At 33.3% G+C, this 25027-nt stretch overlaps 1 protein-coding gene across 4 annotated transcripts in view; it reads right to left on the bottom strand.

Annotated features, from left to right (window-relative positions):
• LOC143234015 (uncharacterized) overlaps window positions 1-25027 on the bottom strand; it is a 39649-nt gene that overhangs the window by 8022 nt on the left and 6600 nt on the right. The window contains exons 1-6 of one of the 4 annotated variants that reach the window (XM_076471012.1): window positions 23390-25026; window positions 18698-18812; window positions 17870-18007; window positions 16837-17517; window positions 4383-4518; window positions 206-403 (exon numbers count right to left, since the gene is read on the bottom strand). In XM_076471012.1, the coding sequence (XP_076327127.1) occupies window positions 206-403; window positions 4383-4518; window positions 16837-17517; window positions 17870-18007; window positions 18698-18812; window positions 23390-23547 (1426 nt within the window). In that variant the 5' untranslated portion in view covers window positions 23548-25026. Of the gene's footprint in view, window positions 1-205; window positions 404-4382; window positions 4519-16836; window positions 17518-17869; window positions 18008-18697; window positions 18813-23389; window position 25027 lie in introns of those variants that run through there. The other 3 variants (XM_076471013.1, XM_076471011.1, XM_076471010.1) reach the window with 3 other exon arrangements.

The raw sequence follows: 25027 nt of genomic DNA, 5'->3' as shown, positions 1-25027 counted from the left end.
TTAATGTATTGTCTGTTTTGATTTGGTAAGATAATTATCAACTAGGAGGTTATGAAAAGGAATGTTTGTCGGTTGGTTGAAACTTTAATTTAAGACAACCGTTTCTTTCGACCACCTGATATTTAAGAAGATATTTTTATTATTTTCTTTTTCCAAGATGTCCAACGGAGTACACATCCTATTGAATGAAATACAGTTAACATACCTCCATGCACCCATTTCTTTGAATTTTCGACTCGTCGATTAAACAACTTAGCACTGCGTGATTTCTGGTTCGTGTCAGTCGAGATAGAGTCGGCTATCCTTCGGCAAAGTCCGACTTGCTCCTCGACTGTCGGATAGCTACCGCTCGAATCTTCATAGAAGCTTGATGACGAATATATTTTCTCTGAAATGAGTGGACCTGGATCACTTAGAAGATGAGAATAACTTATAGCCTACCATTAGAAATGATATAAAAGTTAATTTTAAACTATTGTTTAACTGTTCAAAAATTTAGATCTTAATAAATTAGCCATTTTTTTTCTATAATCTATATTTATTGATTGCCCCCCTTGGCATAGCGGTATGTCTATGGACTTGCAATACTACAATCCTAGTTTCGACACCCGTGGTTGGCAAGGCACAGATAGCCCATTGTGTATTGTGCCTAACTTCAAACAAACAATTTATTGATCACAGTATAACCAGAATGTTATCAGAAGTACAAATAAAAGTATTTAAAGTAAGACTGGCTGGAAAGATTTCAGTTTTAGCACATTATTAATAAAGGTTGCACTTAACCAAAGGAGTTTATTTAACTTTCTAACAGCAGCAACCACTGTTAATCAATCAATAAACTCTAAGCTAAACAGTCTGATTGCAATTTAATAACTTACCCGAACTTTATTGATTTGGTAAAAGCAATAACGGCGGACGTAAAACTTTGATTCTAAAGGCTGATCACAATGCTTATGTTAACACTACGTGTTTATCTTCACTAGTTTGGTTAAAGTGAGGACAGCTATTAGTTTCGATAACCTATCCACAGATGGTACACTTAATAAAAATTACAAGTTTAATCTGAGATATACCGACACAAACTGACTTTTCAAATAGAATGTGTGTGTGTGTGTTTTCTTACAGCAAAGCCACATTTATTGAGTCCACCAAGGGGAATCGAACCGCTCATATTAGTGTTGTAAATCCGTAGACTTACCGCTGTACCAGCGGAAGACTTTCAAACAGATTTTGTTAAACTATTTATGTGTGAAACTGGTTGAGGAACTATTTCTTTGTTAAACTATTTATGTGTGAAACTGGTTGAGGAACTATTTCTTTGTTAAACTATTTATGTGTGAAACTGGTTGAGGAACTATTTCTTTGTTAAACTATTTATGTGTGAAACTGGTTGAGGAACTATTTCTTTGTTAAACTATTTATGTGTGAAACTGTTTGAGGAACTATTTCTTTGTTAAACTACTTATGTGTGAAACTGGTTGAGGAACTATTTCTTTGTTATAGGCTCCTAATAACACAAGAGTAAAGAAGCAAATCACTAATATCGTAATTACTTCTGGCTGTTCTTGTGTTTTTTCATAGAAAATGAATGATTTAGCCTAACTTTTATTATCAGTTCTTCACACGAAGAGTTATAACAGACAAAAACATAAATTTACTCATTATAATGGAATGTGTGGAACCTAACGATAGCGAACTGTATGAAATAGAAACGTGTAAGGTGAGAGTTAATATATATATAACATTAGATATTTCTAACTACTCCTCTAACGATCCTGTGACGTCAATTAAAGTTAATAAAACACTTATATTAACAATCTGCTGACAGCAGTTGTGAAACACGAATTTTGGTGACAATGGTTATAGCTGAATAACACGACTAGCTTGAATAATCTTGTGACAGCAGTCAAGTTACATTACATAAAATTTAACGACCTCCTGGTGTTAATGGTTACACTTAATGAAACGTCTGACCTTAAAACTCTGGAGACAGTAGGCACGTAACATAGCAAAACACAAGGCAACTAAGATGATAAAAAACAAATTCTGTGTACATAAAATATACTTTTTAGCCATACTTACAGACCAAACTTCTTTAATTTGTTAGTGTCAGGCGGTGATAATAAAAATCAAAGCCTGTATGTATTAAATATAATTTTTAGCCATTCTTATTGACCAAACATTCTCAAATTTGTTAGTGTCGGCGGTGATAATAAAAATAAAGACTGTATGTATTAAATATAATTTTTAGCCATACTTACAGACCCAAATTCTTTAAATTGTTAGCGTCAGTGGTGATAATAAAAAACAAAGCCTGAATATACTAAATATAATTTTTAATCTTAAAGATTAAACAGGCTTTAATTTGACATAAAATAGTACCTAGAAGTTACTTTTAATGACAATAAAAAAACTGGTGAACTAATTTTTAACATTGTGTCTTGAATAAAATGAAACCCTGTTTTCAGCGAAACCTGGACGTTATTATGCAAAATTGACATCACCCACAAAATCCCCCAATCAGTTTATTATGTTTTCTGGACTAAATAAATGCTACTCTTTCTTGCTAACTATTATTTAAGCACAATCCTTTTAAATTGCTGCTATATATTACAAGGTTTCAACCCACACTAGTGCTATCGAGGGTTTTGGTTACTCAAAAATGACCGATGTGGGTTAGACGTTGAATATCCTGTAATTACGTGTGTATGTAGATATAAATTTTGCACCACTTTTGTTCACATTTCTGGAGCAAAAGGATGTTACGTGACATTAAAGTGCACGTAGCACGTTTTATCATTTGAAAAATGTTATTACGTTTTAGAAAGTACCATCGATTTGGGTCTACTGATCGGTGACTGTAAAAAATCCCATAAAGTATTCCAGTGAGAAGTAGGGTCACAAATAGCGATGAAAAAGGGCAATATACGATACACTGATGACTTGAACGTCTTTTGTGGACAAATATAATTCTATATTATGAAAGACTACCCTTACTCCCTTTACGATAATAAACACTAATGATTAGAATGAAAATACTTGTTTCTACAGATGTTGTTGCTTTGTGTTTTTGTTTTAAATAAACTTGTAAGAACACATTGAAATTTCGATCTATTTATTACTATATCTTGAGTAATCCTTCAGGATATAGCAGTAATGGGAAATCTGTGTTAACTGACAATGAAATAAGCAACTAATTGCCAATTTTTGAATAAAGATGAATGGTTGTTTACTGTTTCGATAATATTTACTAATAAATAACAGTGGCCTTCATTAATTACAGTTGGAACATATAGCTGATTTTCGTCATTTATTTTTGTTTTAAAACAACGTAAAACGTTTTGGCCACTTACTCAGATCTAGGATTTGTGGGTTAGGTAACTTTTTCATAGCAACGTCCAGTTACAGTAATGAAGGGTTATTTTCAAATCTTCCCAAGAGTAGAATCTACTTTCAATACAGAGCAGCTAAACTCTTTAATTAATAATTTTGCTAAAACTTCAACCTAATCTTTGACAATTTCAATACCATGAAGCTAAATGTTTTTCAGCTTGCTTCCATTTGCAATGACAGTTAAAGCATAATGAAGCTACTATTGCTCTATGTAATAATAATGAGTAATATATTGATCAGTTAATAGACAACTTGTAGGACGAAAACCTATTTACATTCACAAATACAATAACAAGAAGTTACATCTAGCTTTGCAGTTGCAAAACTTAAACTTGCTTTGAATAACAATTATAGTTTTGAAGACGTGCTGTTAAAAGTATGTAAAGCAAAAAACAAAAACATAAAACTACCACGCTGGTACAGCGGTAAGTCTACGGATTTATAACTTTAAAACCAGGAGACTCAGCAGATAGCCCAATGTGGCTTTGCTATAAGAAAAACACACACACAAAAGAAAAAACAACTACTGACACCTATCGGGTCGGAAAATCTAGTTTCAACCCTCTGTTCACAGGTTCAGGTTATCATTGGAAGGGTTGCTTACAAACTGAATTGACCTATTTACTGTTTGTTAGCTTATTTCCGTATCTCTACTCGGAATCAGCTGTTGGTAATAAGACAATAAGTCAAGAAGCTGCCTGGAAAATCCAAAGTTATGAGTCATCTTTCCTCGTATTTTGAACAGAATTCGGTACCAGTCAGATCGACTTGATTATGTTAATTGTAGTTTAATTTATAGATTACTGATATGAAACGCACACACTACATCAAAAGTTTGAACTCATACGTCAAACGTACGATCTGTTTCTAAAGTATTGAAATAATGTATTTGTATTTCGAATTTCAAACTTGTCTGAAATAACCATGTAAATTGTTTATGTTACTAGTATAGTATGAAAACAAAGAACTAAAGTAAAAACTACACTCACTTTCTCTCGGGATAATGGCGTAACCAGGAGCACTGTCGTCTGAAGATGGCTCGTAGACGTGACCTGTCCACAAGTCTCTCGAAAGAGATCCGTGGCCAGAAGAGATCGAATCTTTAGCACCAAGGGTTGGTTGAATCTAAAATGTAATTCATTAATGCTTAAACAGTAGAACATGAATAAAACAAATTACGAGCATTTGTTTGTTTGTTTTGAATTTCACGCAAAGCTACTCAAGGGCTATCTGCACTAGCCGTCCCTAATTTAGCAGTGTAAGGCCGCTAGTCATCACCACCCACCGCCAACTCTTGGGCTACTCTTTTACCAACGAATAGTGGGATTGACCGTAACATTATAACGCTCCCACGGCTGAAAGGGCGAGCATGTTTGGTGTGACCGGGATTCGAACCCGCGACCCTCGGAATGCGAGTCGCCCGTCTTAACACACTTGGCCACGTCGGGCCTAAATTACGAGCAGAACCTACACATAAATAAAATAAAAATTTCCTCTTGTTGCTTCTCGACGTTCTTTCCTCTGTAGCCTAAAGAAACGTGATGTCGGTGCATGTCTAGGCTTCGCAGTGGATTAAGTGAGGTGAAAAGATATACTGAAAGAGCGCAACAGAAAAAAAAACCCAATAAAACAAGACAAAAATATAATATTAATGTAACTACTGGTCAAGAATGAAACAAATCAATAAAATAAACAACGTATTCAGTTGTATGAGATATTATTTAGCTCCGATTTAGTAAAATCTGTTGTTTTTTAAACAGAATGCCCAACCAGTAAACACTTATTAATAATAATATTCGATGAAATGTTTCGTGAACAAATAAATACCTTGAAAATGTGAAAAAGGTCTGATACGAATGGAATAAAAGTAAAATTTCTTGCTCAAAAACTGTTGAATAGGACTATTATAATTAAGACGTCGATTAAACTACTCAATATCAATATTTAAAAACGTAATAATGTGATATATATTCAATAACACATTGATCTAATGAAGGATAAAAAGATAGCTTACTAAGCGAGTTATAAACACTCGAATAGCTACGATGCTTAGGCCTTAGATAAAATAATGTCTACCCATCCATTTCAAATGTATACACCTCTTGGTTACTGCACAGTTAGTTTCAGCAGATCCACCAAATTATTCGTAACTGAAACTATGTTTTAAGGGCTTTATCTGCGTCGTGTTTCTGTTGCTGTATTCATTCTTAGTTCTTTATCTTTGAAGCTTCAATACACTTGTATTTGTAGTTTGTGTTTATAGTAAAGCTGCTAAATATCTGGCGTCGTCCCTGATTTTGAACTACTGATCAGAGGGAAGCCAGTCAATCAATAGTAATCTACGACCCACTCTAAAGGATAGACAGTCACTCTTATATCACTTTCACAATTCAATATGTATGAACTATTATAACATTCTTACAATTGAATATGTAGAGAATATTATAACACTTTCACAATTCATTATGTAGGGAATGTTATAACACTTTCACAATTCATTATGTAGGGAATATTATAACACTTTCACAATTCATTATGCAGGGAATGTTATAACACTTTCACAATTCAATATGTAGGGAATGTTACAACACTTTCACAATTCAATATGTAGGGAATGTTATAACACGCTCTCAATTCAATATGTAGGGAATGTTACAACACGCTCTCAATTCAATATGTAGGGAATGTTTTAACACGTTTACAATTCAATATGTAGGGAATGTTTTAACACGTTCACAATTCAATATGTAGGGAATGTTATAACACGCTCACAATTCAATATGTAGGGAATGTTACAACACGCTCTCAATTCAATATGTAGGGAATGTTTTAACACGCTCACAATTCAATATGTAGGGAATGTTATAACACGCTTACAATTCAATATGTAGGGAATATTTTATCCCGCTCCGGAACCCAGAGCTTAACACGCCATAATCCAAACCTTTTCAGTCTTTCTGGGCTCGTTGAATTTCTCGTGTGGTTCTTGATCGCTTTCAGTCTTTAAAAGAATCTCTTCGCATTTGCGACGGTTGCTTACAACATACACAAACAAAGCTGTATACAATTGTGTGAACTTGAACATATCACACAGAATTTGACAAGTAACTTCCGAAATATCTTGATGTGAAGTAGGTATAAAAGAGGCTAATTGCATGTATTGATACCAAAATACTTCTATCATTTCAACCTAACAATATCATAGAATACATAGAAAGGAGAAATTTTGGAGAAGTGTCCATAGTATTTTATTATGTTTTTATTAATATGTGTATTGTCATAACTTGAACTATGCAAGTTTAGAAGACTGCTTCTTATTGAAAAAAAATGGCATTTTCATACCGGACAGGGGGAGTTTGCCAATAGATAAAAAATGTTGTACGAAAGAGGTGTTGAGTCTGGGAGAAACGCAATTTATTCTCCTATAAAATGGAATTACTTAACACTCTCTGTAGAAGTTAGTTAAGTTGAGAATATCACATTTCACCATCCATAAAGATAATTTCCAATCTAAGAAGAGATGGGTTTGGTTTGGTTTGAATTTCGCGCAAAGCTACACGAGGGCTATCGTCTCTAGCAGTCTCTAATTTTGCAGTGTAATACTAGAGGGAAGGAAGCTAGTCATAACCACCCACCGCCAACTCTTGGGCTACTCTTTTGCCAACGAATAGTGGGATTGACCGTAACATTATAATGCCCCCACGGCTGAAAGGGGCAGGTATGTTTGATGCGACGGGGAAAAGAGATGAAATCAAACAAATTTTTTTTTGTAAATTTTCCTCTTGTTTTCATTATTTGTTCTATAACGTAAAATACTTCTACCTAAATGTAGAGGCCTAAAAGCCTATTTAAGGTATACGTTCCAGTAGGTGTATATTCTTATAAATGCTAAATTGATGGAAATGATTTATTTATGCAAGTTGGCTTCCTGAGCCTTTTCAAATAATTTTATGTAATGCTAAGAAACTGACGAATTATTTACTTGACGTAAGCAGAGCTAATATATTGATATTAACTGAAACCTTAAATAACTACTTTAAACTGAAGATATTTCGTCCAATTTGTTTTAAATATATTCCTAAGATATCTATGTTTAAGGAAGTTTTATAACGTGTATAATTACATCTTCCTAAGATATACATGTTTAAGGAAGTTTTATAACGTGTACAATAACATCTTACTAAGATATCCATGTTTAAGAAAGTTCTATAACGTGTACAATAACATCTTACTAAGATATCCATGTTTAAGAAAGTTCTATAACGTGTACAATAACATCTTATGGTTTTCCTAAATACTTTAAGGATAATTTTGTCGTATGTTTTTTTTTGTCAGTACTTCAGATTTACTTTTAGGGAATTTAAGAAAAAATGAAAATTTTACTAGTAAGATGATGGTCATCAAAACACACTTCCCAGTATCATATGAAAACGTAACTTCTCTATATCTCCCATTTTCAAAGTTACTTGTAATTAGTCTAGTGATTTAAATCTAGGAGTTCACCATATGGTACAAATAACCTAGCATTCAGTGAAACAAACAAGTGTAATGAAGACTGTAATCAAAGAAAGAAACCAATTAAATGTTACATTCAACTTAAAAATGCGTAGAAGTGGTTTATGTTGTAACCCACCCTGTACAAATGCGAAACTTAGCTTTTCATGTTCGTCGTTTTTTTTAATTATTTGCCACTTTGGTGTAAAGATATTATAAAAAACTAACAGCTAACGTTAATTTATGTGTAAAAGTGAGGAATGTTTCTAAGGTAATTTAGTAAAATGTTCAAACGTTGCCTATTGTTTATTGTAAGCGTGTCGAACTAAACTACATTTATAATAGCACAACAAACCATTTTAAAAGCTGAATATCATTTGCTAAAAATAGCTTATATCCCAAAGAAACGCTTCTGCATCGAATTTGTCAAGCAGACAAATAAGTTACCTCAACATTAAGAACATCTACCAAATTAATGATCTCAGGGTTTTATTTCATGTTTAATAGCCTAATTACTAAGGTTATTTGCTAAATAACAAACATAGAATCACTATTTTCTTTGAACTGCACATATATTTGCGGATTAAAATTTGTTTCTGGATAATAACAGAAACCATTCACTCGTTTTATAAAGGTAATTTGCTATGATTGGAGAGTAAATGATAATGTTAAGTACACTTAACATTTAAGTACGTAAGAAAAGTTCGTTTAATAATACAAGAAACAAGAACAGAACTTACAGTCTTCTTATTTGAGTTGATATTGCTTTGAAAACAAAGATGTTTTAAATTATTTCATGTAATTTATTTTTACGCTTCTCGTTTTAATGTTGATAGGACTATAAACTCTTTTAATGATATACAACAGGCCTCCAATAATAAGTATTAGGTATGTTTTACAACATAAGAATATGCTGCATTTACAGAAACGTAAGCCTAAAACATGAAAACAACAACGAGTGTTGACACTGAACTGCCTGGAGAAACAATATGTGCTGAGAACGAGATCTAGAAATTAATGTTTGTTTGTTTTGTCGGATTTTATCAAAGTCTAGAAGAGAATTAATTACTTTAATTGACTCTAATTTTAAAGTGATGGACTAAAAGGAAAGCAGCTAGTTAACATCACGCACCGCCAGCATTTCAGCTGGTTTTCTTAGACTGAATAGTGAGATCTGACTATCAATCTTATAACCTACCTTCAGCCTTAAAGCGCTGAGCACGAGTTTTTATTTTTATTTTTTAGGTAAGGGGACGTAAGCTGTGGAACATGAGCTTCACAATCTAGTGCGCTAACTAATTTTCTCGACCCTAGTAATTGATCTAATCCCTAACTCTTATAAGAAGAACATAATGGTGTTGTGTTGGAATATAATATCTGGCATTCATCCAACCTGTGATCACGTAGCTTAAGAGAACCACATTATAGAAGTGTTGAACTTTGACACCAGATGTATGCCACATTTAGTAGAAGACATATACGATAGCTTTCAGTAGGATAATTCATAATTATCAATAGCTAAAATGATGTTTAACGGCACTTGTGTTAATTAATTTCAACCTTAACATTTAGCAAATAATTAAAATTAATGCTTTATATTCACACAATTTGAAAACTTTAAATGGCTTCAAGAAAATTTCAAAATTGTGTAAATATGAAACGTTGATGTTTACTAATTTATTAAATTTAGCGCTAATCATTCATATTTAATTTCAGACTTAAAAACTGTACATTGATAACCATATTATTAACACAATAAAATGGTTTATTAGAAGCAATAAATTTTCAATGTACAACTTAGATGAACATATGTTCTTATCATATTCAGAATCTAACCATGGTTAAACGTTGTACAAATGAGACAAGTGTTGTTTATACCTTCTAATTAATCATTTTTATCGTACCTATAAAATCCTTGAATAATTTCATTAAAGTTGAAATACCTATAATGTTCACGTAGTAATTTTTATGTTTTCTCAAATATACATTTATAAATACAGCTTTCGTCTAGAGTTTTGTTAGATTAAAGGAGAAATTTCACTTTGTATAGGGTATGTTAATGGGAGAAAATACGTATATGTTATATCATTAAACTATTACGGAATTACATAGATCAAAAAATATATTTTTATATTTCCAGCCCTAGGAGTTATCCTCCCATCGCTCGTTAATAATTTAAAATTGAATAATTAAAAATATTTAATGTTTTATATTGTTACATTCAATAAAAATAAACTTTTGAGTAATTTCAGTTATAAGTGTGATTTCACGGGATGCATAATCCATAAATCTCTAAGATACATATAAGAAATATTTTCAAAATTAAAACCTCTAACAAACGTGTATGCAATTTTTTCAAACTTTAAACGTTTTTTTACAACAAGCAACTTTACTGAGAACCGTAGTAGTGACGTAACGTGCATCAGTTTTATATCAAACCCATCCAAAAATTACGCACAGTCACTTCTTACTGTCACAGATTCGTTAATGCGGGACATACACGATTTTATATAATAAATAGTGAATTATCATCTCAGTTGAAGCATTATCCATTCTGATGGGAATATTATACATTTTATTAACTGATACATTCCCATTATTAATTTAACATACACACACACACATATATATATACAGTTTACGGTTTATACCTATACAAATATATATTATAACAATAAATTTTAAAGGTAAAACATTAAATTATAACCATTATTTAACTTTGTTTAAATATATTTATTTAATTTAGCTAAAATTTATATAAATATATATACAAAGAATTATTATTAGTTATCTCAGTATAACGTTAATTAAACGTAAATGGTTTTCGCCATTGTACAGAAATACATAGTTTCATCATACATCTGCAGTTAAGAGATAATGGTGATTTTATTTTGACTACCAGACAAATGACCGTAGCTGACAAAATCTGTTGAACGTGAAATAAAACGCGTTTTGTGTGGATGCCGAAGATCACGCATTTGGTGGGTGTTCTTAAAGTTGGCGTCACTTCAACTCTCGTTGGCACGATGTTAGATGTAGAAGCATTCCTTTGAGATATAAGCTATTCTTAGGAGGCTAAAGTAGCAAATGATATTCAGCTGTTAAAATGGTGTGTTTTGTTGTTAGATATGTAGATTAGTTCAGTACGCTTACAATGAACAGTGTGCAACGTTTATAAATCTGAATTAAATTTCTCTCGCTAAAATTTATTATTTTTACACATAATTAATGTCAGTGTTTAACGTAAATTTCAAAAAGGTTAATTTCGCGTTAGTTAATTTCAAAATAAGATTGTTCGTGTTATTTCAGATTTGTTACAAAAATCAGACATTTGAAGTGAAAGTTTAGTGTTATTTCACATACAGTTTCCTGATATTTGAATGAGTTGTAGCTCTTCCAATTAACGTTTATTTTTAGGTTAAACTGGTTTCTTCTAAAGGTACTTATTTATACTCAGAGAACTATACTGATTTGAAAAAACCCATTGTTTGAACACTACAATAACTGGAAAAGAAAACAAATTAATGCAACAAGTATCATGTTTTTATGTAACATCATAGTTTGTTTTATTTTATTTAAGTAGCGGTAGAAAATGCGCAGAAATGAATTTCTTTACTTCAAGTCTTGTTCATTGGTTTTTATACTTTGAATTTCATGCAAAACTGTACGAGGGCTATCTGCGCTAGCCGTTCCTAACATAGCAGTAAAAGAATAGAGAGAATCCAGTAAGTCATCACTGCCAACTCTTGGACAATCCTTTTACCGACGAATAGTGGGTTTGCCCGTCACATATAACGCCCCCACAGCTGAAGGGGCGAGCATGTTTAGTGTGACGGGGTTTCGAGCCCGCGACACTTAGATTACAAGTGAAGCACACTAACCATAATGTTCATAGAATAAATTGCTTCTTTCTTACTATTGCTACAATATAAAGCAAGTAGCAGATCTCACATGAATGATACCATTTTATATGCTATGCATAAAATGATTTTCAATTTTTATCAGTTTCAACAAGTGATATTCTTATAACTCCACAGCATTTCACGTTGTGCTTTTTGGTTACAAGTGGAATTTAATGATTCAAGAGAAACGAATTAACTCGATCAGAAAAAAAATTAGTTTCAGCAATACCACAACTAATTTTAAGTTCTGAAAATGGTTTACTTTTGATTTGTTTTGAATTTCGCACAAAGATACACCAGGGCTATTTGCGCTAGCCGTCCCTAATTTAGCAGTGTAAGATTAAAGGGAAGGCAGCTAGCTAGTCATCACCACCCACTGCCAACTCTTGGGCTAAGATTTTACCACCGAATAATGTGAGATTGACCGACACATTATAAGGCCTCTACGGCTGAAAGGACGAACATGTTTGGTGTGATGGGGATTCAAATCCGCGACCCTCGGATTACGAGTCAAGTACCTTACCAACCGAGCTATGCCGGGGTCAAGTTCTGAAAATAGTCGTCTTTCTGATATAAGCTTTCGTCAGACTTGTCCAATTGCATGCTTGGACTGTGAACCCGGTGATCCACTGTTTGCTGCACATTTTGGGACTGTGGATGGACTATTACAGTAATATCCAAACCTCGTAGTTGAATCAGATAAGATTAATCTAACAGTTGAGGAGGGGGTGCCTCCAGTTATTTACATCTACTCTAGTTGAACGGTTTAAAACAAAGGATGGCTATACTCCGAGTAGGTCTACGTGAAAGTTCTGAAACAAACCACATGTTTAACATATGTTCGATGTGTTTGCATTAGAGTGAAGCCACGTTGGGCTATCTGTTGTGTCGACCACGGGTAATCAAACCTTTAGTTTAGCGTTATAACTTCGTGGACTTATCATTGTCCCACTGTGGGACGAAACAAATCAACCAAAAGTAACCAGATTAAGAGCACAAGTTCAAATTTAATTTGGGTGATAAAGAAGGTAAGTTTAGTATACAGAGGGGTCTATAAATTCATGTTTATCATCTGGCGTAACATGATTATCGTTAATTATTCAAAATGTGTATTTAATAATTGAACAAAGGACATTATTTTCTTCACGTGCCATCTGAAGGGAAGATAGTATGGCTATGGATTAAAGACACTGGTAATTTGAAATGAACTTTGATAAATATAAAGAAAAGTAACCAGCACTTAATATTTTACTAACTAGTTTTCTCCTCGAATATAAAAAAAAAAACATTTTGTAATTGATAAGTAAAGTCTACTAATAACCAACTTTAATTTTCTTTTAGGCAAGCACAGAGTAAAGGTTTAGAATGAACTTATAATTATGTTACTCTATCTTCACATAATCTACTGTAGAGGAAGGTTTAAGATCGATTAATTTTTGTAAGCATTGCATAAGAATTAATATAGTATCACATCTCTCTATATATAATTTTGAAAATCAAATCTGCCCATAAGACAAACATTGAGACTTAATGAATCTTGATAATGACGAAATAAAATACACAAAATAAGAAACAAATAAACAATAATTTTGAAACGATGTGCATATTGTTTTACTGCGGATTTTACTTTCTCCTAGAAATTTAACTTCCAATGCATTAGACAGGAAGCTTCAACTTATGCGCTAGTAAAAGATCCATATAAGACTTAAATAACGAAAAAATTCGCTGGAACTTTTAACTGAAAACGCGTTTATTTATAATTAAATCAATAGATATGATATAAACATTTGTTTAGAAAAAAATATGTAATTCGTGATTCGTATTTTGGAAGTGGGCAAAATAACTAGGGGATTTACGCCTTAGATGCCAAGCAAAAACATTCAATAAATAAATGAATTGTTTTGGTTTTGTTTGAATTTCGCACAGAGATACTCGAGGGTTATCTGCACTAGCCGTCCCTAATTTAGCTGTGTAAGACTAAGGGAAGGCAGCTAGTCATTACTACCCACCGCCAACTCTTGGGCTATTCTTTTACCAACGAATATTGGGATTGGCCGTCACATTACAACGCCTCTACAGCTACAAGTGCGAGCATGTTTGGTGTAAGAGGTATTCGAACGCGCGACCCTCAGATTACGAGGCGAGTGCCTTAACCACCTGGCCATAGCGGACTAAATAAAAAAATAACTTGATCTGAAGTAAATTTATCATTTTTAGCCAGTCACTTTAAATGCAATCAACAGTGGTGAAATTAATTAATTTAAAAACGGTTACAGTTCTTTACCATAACATTTATATTTTGAACTATAATATATTACATAAATCGAACACTTGAAACCGGCCTGGTATGGCCAAATGTTTCCATAAATATATTTTAAAAATATACTCAAAACTTTCTTTATTATTTTTTGTGTGCTTTATCGTGTTCCAAGAACCAAAGTATTTTAAACATATACTAAAAACTTTTATTGTTGTTTTTTTTTGTGTTGTCTTCCGCCCGGCATTGTCAGGTTATTAGGGCGCTCGACTCGTAACCGTAGGGTGGCGGGATCGAACCCCCGTCACACCAAATATGCTCGCTCTTTCAGTCGTGGGGGCATTATAATGTGATAGTTAATCACATTATTCTTTGGTAAAAGAGTAGCCCAAGAGTTGGCGATGGGTAGTGATGACTAGCTGCCTTCCCTCTAGCCTTACGCTGCTAAATTAGGGACGTCTAGCGCAGATAGCCCTCGTATAGTTTTGTCCGAAATTCAAAACAAACAATCACAATAAAATTTGTCAACATTCTTCCACTAGAGCTAAAAAGCAATAGAATAATAAAATAACCACAATAAGTAGTTTTAACACTACTCGGGTGAAAGTTTATATCGTCAGCTTGTGAGAAGATAGAACATAAAATACAGTAAACAGAACAAACTGTTAGAAGTCTTCCTATTGGATTTACTTGTTTGGACACATTCATTGTTCTCTACATTCTCACGTTGTCTTCTGGTGGGAGGTCCGGCATAACCAGGTGGTTAAGGCACTCGACTCGTAATCCGAGGGTCGCGGGTTGGAATTCCCGTACGCCAAACATGCTTGCTCTTTCAGCCGTGGGTGCGTTATAATGTGATGGTTAATTACACTATTCGTTGGTAAAAGAATAACCCAAGAGTTAGCAGTGGGTGGTGATGAGCCTTGCCTCTAGTCTTACACTGCTAAATAAGGGACGGCTAGCGCAGATAGCCCTCGTGTAGCTTTGCGCAAAATTCAAAACAAACAAACATTTTTCTGTCGAGAAAAGTGGTCAACAAAGCCTAAATGTTTGTTCCATTTGCTGTTTGTTTTTTTCTCATTTCTTACTGCTACACACCATATTGTGTTCTTTGATGACGCCAGCTTGTGTTTATAGAAGGATATTAAATCAAAGGTCTACTATAAAAAGATGTTAAATCGTGATAGATTCTATAGCGGCATTTCGCAATTTAAATCTTTTCTGGCGCAAATAAATCTTAAACATAATTACGAGTACGTATGGTTGTTTTTATGAACTTGAGAACACATATAAACAAGAAAAATTGACCAAGTGTTTATTAACTAAATATTATCTTGTCAAGAAAGATTGAAATTTAATATTTCTATACGTACTGACACAATATTATTAAGGAAGATTCAAAGATAATATTTCTACACGTACTGAGAGTCTCGTCAAGGAAGCTGGATATATAATATTTCTACACGTACTGACAGTCTTGTCATGGAAGTTTGAAATATAATATTCCTACACGTACTGACAGTCTTGTCAAGAAAGACTGAAATGTAGTATTTCACTACGTACTGACAGTATTGTCAATAAAACTTTAAAGATAATATTTCTATAAGTGTTGACACAGTCCTGTCAAGGAAGATTAAAAGATGATATTTTTACACTTACTGACAGACTTGTTAAGGAATCTTTAAAGATCATATTTCTACACGTGCTGACACAGTTTTGTCAAAGAAAGATTGGAAGATAATATTTCTACACGAACTGAGAGTCTCGTCAAGAAAGCGGGGATGATAATATTTCTACACGTATTGACAGTCTTGTAAAGGAAGATTGAAAGATAATATTTCTAAAAGTACTGATAGTGTTGTCAAGGAAGTTTGAAAGGTGATATTTCTACACGTACTGCACTGACACAGTCTTGTCAAACAAAGATTGAAAGATAATATTTTTACATATGGTGACATATTCAAACTCTTATTAATAGTGTATTCCAGGACAAATGGGACCAAAATCTATTTCATCGTTTGAAGTTGTTTGTTTGTAATTCAGCACAAAGCTACACACTGGGATGGGTATCTGTGCTCTGCTCATCACGGGTATCGAAAACCCGGATTCTAGCGTTGCGAGTCCGCAGACATACCGCTGTGCCACTGGGAACTCATTTTTACTGATTTTTTAAATTATTTATCCCATTAATATAGCTTTGGCGGTATTTATTTCTCGAAAGGATTAATACAGTGTATTACAGGATAAATCAAACTAAAACGTTATTCTCTAACTTTTATTGTGTACTGATGGAGTTTTATTGTTGTAAAACAAAAAGAGTGAGAGATCCAAAGTACGCGTTGTTGGGATTCATAACCAAACATTATGCAGTTGTGAGTTGGTCACGAACAAAATGATGTTTGCCTTTTTCTAGTTTGTGTTGTAGAAAAGATAGCTTGAAGTGAAACGTTTAAAGATTCAGTTCACAAGTCTTAGGAGCGTCATTAAAGCTTATAAATGTAATAACAAAGTGTGTTAAAGATATGACGTATCCAACAAAAAACGGTTACTTCGTTCACTTCCTAATAGTCCTATCTGCCCTTTCGGTGACTCAGCAGTGAATCTGAGGGCTTAAAACTGGATTTAATATCGCGGTGCCCAGAGCACAAACAACCCATAGTGAAGATTTGTGCTTAACAAACAACCCGATTTATTAGATATCTTTTCGTTTATTAATAAAAATGCAGTATTCTCTTTCTCTCTCGTATTATTTGGACAAAGTAATAATAACAGACATAATATATTATTTACCTTTTCTTCTTCTAGGGTTAACACTGAAGGTGTTGTTGGCGATTTCCAAGAAGAAATATTAGCAGAAGACGGGTGCACATCACTTTTGGCTGGTATGTCACCTTTTGGAACTGACACTGCATTGGAAATTAATGGGCTCCAGAAAGAGCACTGAACAGTCAGTGTTGTTTTTTCGAACTGTTTAGCGTTAAACAATTCTGTTGAGCCAGTGTTTTCCTGATTGTAGGTTTTAGTGTTAGACTTATTTTCAATTATCTTTGAAGGAGTAGGAATTGGGGAAATTTTTTGTTGTATGGAGATGTCGGGTTCTCTGTCACACAAAATATTGGGATCAATTTTAACTTTGACATCTTCTAGTTTAGGGTAACTTAAAACGTCTTCTGCTACAACTGCGTCTTCTTCGGTACGTTGTGTATTTGGTTCGATAGCTTCTCCTTTCTCGAACGTTGTTTTGGTTGTTTTCTCTTCGCCCATCTCTTCATCTTCTGCTTTTTCTTGTTCAAAACTACCTGTTTCTCCTTCGGAAGAAACTCCCTTATTTGGTTTACTTTCTACTTCCATCAAGCCTGACGTCATTTCCGAGGTTGGAAACGGGGTTGAAGCCTCATTCTTAGCTGTAAACTGTTGCCCTGTTTGCACTGATTCTGAGGTGTGTTTGAAGTCATCTGTTTCTTCGATCGTCTAAAAATCATGAATACATTTATATAAAACTCAACCTATGAAAAAAAGAGGACATTATCTCAATTTTAGCGCATTTTCTGTCGACAAATTTAAAGAATTACTTGTAAGTAAAATGCAATTTGAGTTAAGTAAAAGTTTTATATGTATCTTATAACAAACTGTTCGTATACGTTAAAAGTAATAAGAAAACAATAACAAATAATTTATGTCAATGGTATAAAACTAGATTATCAAATATAATAAAAGATATCCAAACTTATCTAAGAAAATGCCAAATAGTAATATTTCTATAATTATGTTTCCATTTATCTAAGTTTTACAATTAAACGAAGGAAATCGAGTCGACACCCACTGATGTGACATCTTGTTTCGAGAGTGAAGTCACTTCCGGGGTTGGAAACAAGGTTAGAACTTCATTTTGAGCTTTAACCTGTTGTCCTGGCTGCACTGGTGCTGGAGTATGTTTGAAGCCATCTGTCTCTTTGATTGTCTAGATAAAAAAATCATTCACATAGTAATTTGAGATTTAAATATAAAATAGCAGTGATCTCAGTTTTAACTCGTGTTGTTTAAGCATTTTCAGTGACAAGCAAAATTAAAGGACTTAACACATAAAATGATACGTAGCTAACACATAATTAAAATTTAGGAAAATATTTATAATTATCCAACACGAATCAGTACATATGATCTATAGAAAGTAAATGTATTACGAAGACAATTTAATAATTTGAATCAACGGTTTAAAGTTATGTTAGCGAGTGTGGTAAAAGACAACCAAATGTATACATAAATCTCGTAGTGACATTTCTCCAGTTATAATTCTCATATCTTGTAAACCTCATGCTTAGAGGATGGAACTCGTATAAAAGCTAATTCTGCTTTACCTGGATTTCTATATAGTTTCACTAGTTCTATTCAAAACGATTCTTTTGAAAGTGTTAAAATATAACATCAGTAATATTTACTTATATATATATTATTTTCATTGTTAAAAATTCATGTTGTTTATTGTGTAATTCTAACAACTCATGTTAATATTTGTTGACAAAAATTTACAATAGCCATATATGAAAGATGATAACATTAAACATTATTAAGGACACAAGTTACGAACTTTGTAAACCATTAAAACACATGTTTTACGAAACCTGGTTAAATGTTTGTTAGTATTACTCACTTTTTTCTTAACGTTTGTGCCGTTGTCTTGTGTTTTTAACGATTTTTTATCAAATGTCGACTTAACAGTTTTGGGTGCTGGCACAACATTTAATTTCTTCTTTTCATCTTGATGTCTGTTGGAGAGAAAATTTTAAATAAGAAAAGTGACATTAATAAACTACGTAACTCGCATTTTTCAAGTCAGATTTTTATTTTACGCTACGCATACTCAAAGGTATAGAGAAACTGGTGAGAAAACTTAATGGAACGCAGTAGTTTATTATTGATTTAGACTCAAGCATTGTCGCATTACTAAGAGCAGCGATTACCAAAATATGCAATGTTATACTTTAACATGATGAAAATATACACCACTTTTGCTTAAAGCATTTAACACTGCAAGTTCAAAGTTTACATTTTAACAAACGCTGTTATCTATTGCACTTTTCAAGTTTTTTTTCCCTTACTTTCTAACAGAAAAACTCATAAGAGCACACTGCCTAGTTTTACTATATTTAGCACAAGCTTAACGAAAAGTTCTGCTTTTATATAAAATACTAAATAGTTATGCCTGTGATCTTTAATGGAAATTAAAATAATCAAAACTTTATATAAAGTAAGCAGTCTTATCATTATTAACATATATATATAAAGCAGAGCTAATAACTAACCCTATAATTAATATGTCTCATTTGATATACTATTCTTACTTATAGTGATAAGAATAAATGTATTCAACAGATGAGTACTATCACCGTTAACGATATTTTCGGCCGTAATCCCAATAATATCTCATTTCGGCCAGCTAAGGAGATTTGAGACTTAACGATGAAAAATATAAAACAATGTTTACCCTAAAAAGCCTGCATATAGTTTGCGAGGCTTTGTTTGGAGTTTAGTAAAAGTAAAAGTCTAAGCCTTATTTAAAACAGTTGTTATACACCAACCACCAAAGTAGAATCTGAAGGTCCTCGACCTGACACGCTAACTACTGGGACAATTCAGTCCACCATCAAACTTCTAACACAGCTTATGACAATTAAAAAAGAAGCTATTATTAACCTAAAAAAAGAAAAAATGTAGAAAAACAAAAAGAAGCCAATATTAATGTAAAACAGAAGTTGTAATAAAACCAAGCAAATATTTATTTTATCTTGTTCTAAATACTTTTGAAACGTTGACTGACCAGTTGTTAGGAATGATCCACAACCATATTTTAAAATTTGAACACTTCTTCCTAGCTTCACGAAATCTATACAAGATTAATGGTTAAAAGAACCAAAGCCATATATAGACGTGTAACAGTTCTCACTAAAAAGTCATATTCCACTTAAATAACTAAATTCAGCTTTTAGAATATCTACACAAAGTTTTGTTACTTTTTTGTCGATAATGTTTTTAACCACCAAAAGAGATCATCACGTAAAACTGGACATTTTCCATTTGATGTTGTAGATTGGATTTACAAATTTAATATTTTATGATATTTGTTCTTGCATTATTCAGAAATACCTAAAATAATTAGTTTTTAATATCTAGTAAAGGTTATCAGACATAAATCCTAAATGAGTTTGGCTGAAATTGAAATCAAAATTTACTTAAAGATACCCTGAATTTATTCTGTTACATTACATAAAATCTGGAATTTTCAACCTGAACGCATGGGGGATAAACAGCCAATTAAAAGAACCCTAGGTTACAGGTATAGCCATTCCTAGTTTTGAACGACTAATAAGAAAAAATGCAGTAAGCCAGCAGTGAACCGAATAACGGAATTGACTGTTATTTTTATAATTTACCTAAAGCTTAAAGTGAGAATAACGTTTAGTGGCACACCATTTCAAACTCCGTACCTTCCTTCATAACATTTATAATACTTACATACATACGTATGTACTTAAACTGAATGTTTATTGCAAGCTGTTTGTATTGTAACAACTCCATGATGTTTAATTTTGAAAATCCGACAGTTTAAAAGTGTGCGAATACAAACATGTACAAAGGAAGCATTTTGGGTCAGATTTACTGATCAGACTTCAATACATTAAAATACTTATAATTAGGTACCATACTGGTATTTTAAGAGGCACTAATCATGTAGAAATAAAATGAATATCTGAAGCTAGTCGAGTAAATAAAACTAGAAATAGCTTGTTTGAAGTTAAGCACAAAGATAAGCAATGGGCTAGCTGTACTCTGCAGACAACGGGTATCGAAACCCGGTTTCTAGAGTTAAAAGTCTACAGATATTTCGCTGTGTCACTGGAGGGGGAAACAGAAATAGGCTAGTTCTCACCCAGAATTAGACACAAAACTAGTTAGAGTAATGTAATATAACCAATTATCTTCCGATATAGCCTGAAAGAAAACTACTTTATGTGATCCACCAATTTGAAGAGAGAATAAGGGGTAGACTGACCCACACTTTTTGGAGTTTCTTTAAATTATAACTTTAAAATAATTGAAATTCGGTAGTAATAAGTTCGAGCTAAGGTCTTTTTGCAGTTCGATAAGCTCAATAATGTCCTTACTGTTTTGTTGGGAAGGTGAAATCTTTCCTTCCTGATCTTGTCTTTAAGAGAGAACTTGCAACTGTCACAGGAAATAGAAATACTCCCACATAACAATGTTCTTTTCTTATTGGTCAGCTGCATGGATGTGTGTGTGTGTGTGTTTTGATATGCAGTTTTTGAGCTTTTACGGATAACATGAATTGAGATTTAAACGAGCAATTCACCGTTGTAAGAAACTCAAACTTGCTATCAAAGTCCCATCCTAATTGGTTCAATTTCTACATGGTGGTCGTGAGAGTTACAGTCAAATATCCGTAATTCTAGTAGTCACACTTCCATCATTTCAATAACCCACACTTGCATCATTTCAATAACGCATACTTTCTTTAGTTCATTAACCCACACTTGCATCATTTCATTAACCCAAACTTGAATCATTTCATTAGCTTGTTCTTTTTCGTTAAGCTATTTACTTCCATAATGTTTTCATGTTTTTAAGACTTTTATTCCACGTGTCACAAACCGCTGCATCTTTCATCTGTAACATCGATCTACAAACTTCTCGTTTTAGTTAAGTTTAATTGCCTGTTAAGTACCTGTGTGCAGATATAATTTTGGATTACCACACGTTTACTTTGGGCCTGGCATGGCCAGGTGGTTAAGACACTCAATTCGTAATCTGAGGGTCGCGGTTTGAATTCCCATCACACCAAACATACCCATCCTTTTAGCCATGGGGTTGTTATAAGCCACGGTTAGTCCCACTGTTCGTTAGTAAAAGTGTAGCCCAAGAGTTGGCGGTAGGTGATGGTGACTAGCTGCCTTTTCTCTAGTTTTGCACTGCTAAATTAGGGACGGCTAGTGCACATAGCCCTCTTGTAGCTTTGAGTGAAATTAAACAAACGAACAAACAAACGTTCAATGTGTCTGTCTGGAAAGATCTCACAGTGTCCATAATATTTGACAAATAATAATAACACTTATCTGTACTCTAGCTAATAATGGTCTGGTGTTCCTGAGTGCGTGAATATGTCTAAACTTTATTTAGAATACATCTTTCCTTATACAGTTTCTTCAGTTGTCTACATGAAAGTAATGAACCCTGTCTTCTGTTTTTTCCCAGATTACTTAGTCATAGTATGTGTTGCGTCCTATACTTTAAGGACCACAGTATAAGGGATCATACAATACTATACAGCTAAATTAATAACTTGTCAGAAACTGTAAGAAATGACATAATATGGAAGGAGGATTCTCGTAAATTTACATTTTTGTGTGTAACATTCAGTTTTCATGGTTATGATTACATAAAAAAATGAAAATGCATTGTTTGTTAATTATAACCGTTTCATTTCATACGATATTCGTAACAATTAGCCCTCCCCTTACTAATGGCTCAGTGGTTAGATTGATAATACGATAACTCATGGTTGTATAAATGCGGTGGCACACCATATACAAATCGCCCGTTGTACATGTTTGCACACAATCATAATACAACAATTTAGGCTTAGCATGCAACAATTAATTAGAATTATTCTTAACATTTTATTAAATTAATACATAGTGAATATGACTTTGGTACGTTATTATTCTGAATGTCAGCATATCGTATACATACAACGAGAGCCCACGATGCCATTTGTCCAGTGCTTTGTATACTGTATTTTTTTTTGCACTGTTCTCTATGTATTTGTTTTCGACATGCATGCTGTTTTTGCCTAATTATGTATCTGTAAGACAAGCACGTAAAGCCAACTACCAAGAAGTTTTGTCAAAACCTCATGAAAAATTTGTTTAACTACTTTCTCGTCGGATAAACTTAAACTTTATTGAGGATCAGTAACTTTCATGAATAACACATAAATCCAGAAAGATTGGATATTTTAAATACATACATTAATTAAGATTTACATTTAAAACCATAAGGAGCTGTTTTTTACACGTAACTTTTACTATACTTTAGATAATATCGAAACAAAGCTAAAATCAAGGGTTCGAATCCCATCGGTGGACTCAGCATATAATCCGATGTGGCTTTACTATTAGAAAACAGACACACATAATATCGAAAATATTTCTCAATGTTTCCATTTATTTATCCATAAACAGTTGCAGGTTAACTGAGTGAGATTTTTTTTACGTTAATAAACCATATGAAAGACACCTAAAAAATACCAGAAAATATATTACATTACCTTCTAATGATGTAGTCTCTATCTAATGACTCGGGTCGCTTAGCCGCTTGTCGTGCTTTTTTGGCCGCTTTTTTATAGCGAATTAGGATGGGACCAAGGAATACTCCTATGATCAAGAGTGTTAGGAGAGTACACGCCAGGAGGAAGACCAGTTCCATGTCATTCTCTACATTTAGGAACTGTTGTTATACTCATTATAAAAGTGAACATCGATTAGTTAGCAGGGACACACGTGAATGAATCCTCAAGTGACTACCGTAGTGTTTAGCCACCACAAACGAAGTGGAGATACTGTTTTGTTACCAAGAGCCCCCGGACAAGTTAAAAATAATAAAAGACTTAAGACTTTAGTCTAATGACTGCTGGCATAGATCCACGGAAAAAGGCAGCTATCTAGTTGTTGGTTTGAAGCTAGCACAAAAAAACAGCAACAGATGTACATACTTTAGTTGACCTCTGTGTGTGTGTGAGCGAAGATAAAAATGGAACGCAGTCAACAATGGAGAAAGGATAGGTTTTTTTCCCCATGGGATTCTATATGAAGTTTATCTAATTGTAGTTTGAAAAAGACAACAAAATAATCTTCACTGTTTCAATAACAGTGAATTAAGTATTTGGAAATTAGTATAAGTTATGGAAAAACAATTTTATGATTTTGATATTGATAGGTAATTACGAAGTGAGAAACTAGTACATTAATTAATTTTAAGTTACTTTATGGTTGAGAAAGAACAACAAACATATAATTTAAGAAACGAGATTCGCATCCGCGACTAAAGATTCTTGAAAGTTTTTATTGTGCTTCTCACCTTGAACAACACGTGTCAAGGTTGGATTTATACGCATGCGCACATTAACGCGTATCTCTGTTCTCGGAGTTCGTCTTAAGGACTGTATGGAGTTCTAATATTACAAAACTACGCGACAGTAAAACGGTGGATACATGTACTTTTATAAATATTTTAGTCTAATGCGGAGTAAATGAAATCAAACTGAATTAATGAAATACACCGTCCATCTGTTGCCGTGATTATTCTGACATTTTGTTTTTAGCAGTGACAAAACGATTGTTTTTGTTCGTTGTATTTTGCACAAAGCTCCCCGAGAGCTATTTAATAAGTGACAGATGAAAGCGAAAACAGTTAGTTAACACCAATCACCATCCACTTGTTGGCAACTATAATCGAATAGTAGGTTTTATCTCTCACTCTTAATCTCTTACAACGCAACCACGGTTCCAAAGTATTTGTTTGTTTACTGGATTTCGCGCAAATCTAGCCGAGGGCTGTCTGCTTACGCTTAAACGTCCCTAATTTATCAATGATAGACTAAAGTGAAGACAGATAGTGAACCCCACCAACTGCTAACCCCTGAGATACTTTTTAACAACAAAAAATGGGATTGACAGTCGCATTATAACGTTCCTACGACTAAAAGTAGAAGCAGTGAAGGGATTCGAACTTGCAAGTTGCATATTATGAGCTGAGTGCCCTAACAACCAGGCGACGATTGGGCCAATGTTCGGCCTATGACTAAAGGAAGAGGTCAATGGCGAAACATTATTTATTTTTAATTTTCTGTAAGCTCGCCTGTGATCAGTATTTTTTGAATAAATAGCAATGTTTTTGATATTGAAAA

This window comes from Tachypleus tridentatus, chromosome 12, assembly GCF_004210375.1.
Source record: "Tachypleus tridentatus isolate NWPU-2018 chromosome 12, ASM421037v1, whole genome shotgun sequence".
NCBI classification, from domain to species: Eukaryota; Metazoa; Arthropoda; class Merostomata; order Xiphosura; family Limulidae; genus Tachypleus; species Tachypleus tridentatus.
The sequence above is the reverse complement of the archived record's forward strand: the minus strand, read 5'-3'. Positions and strand labels throughout refer to the sequence as shown.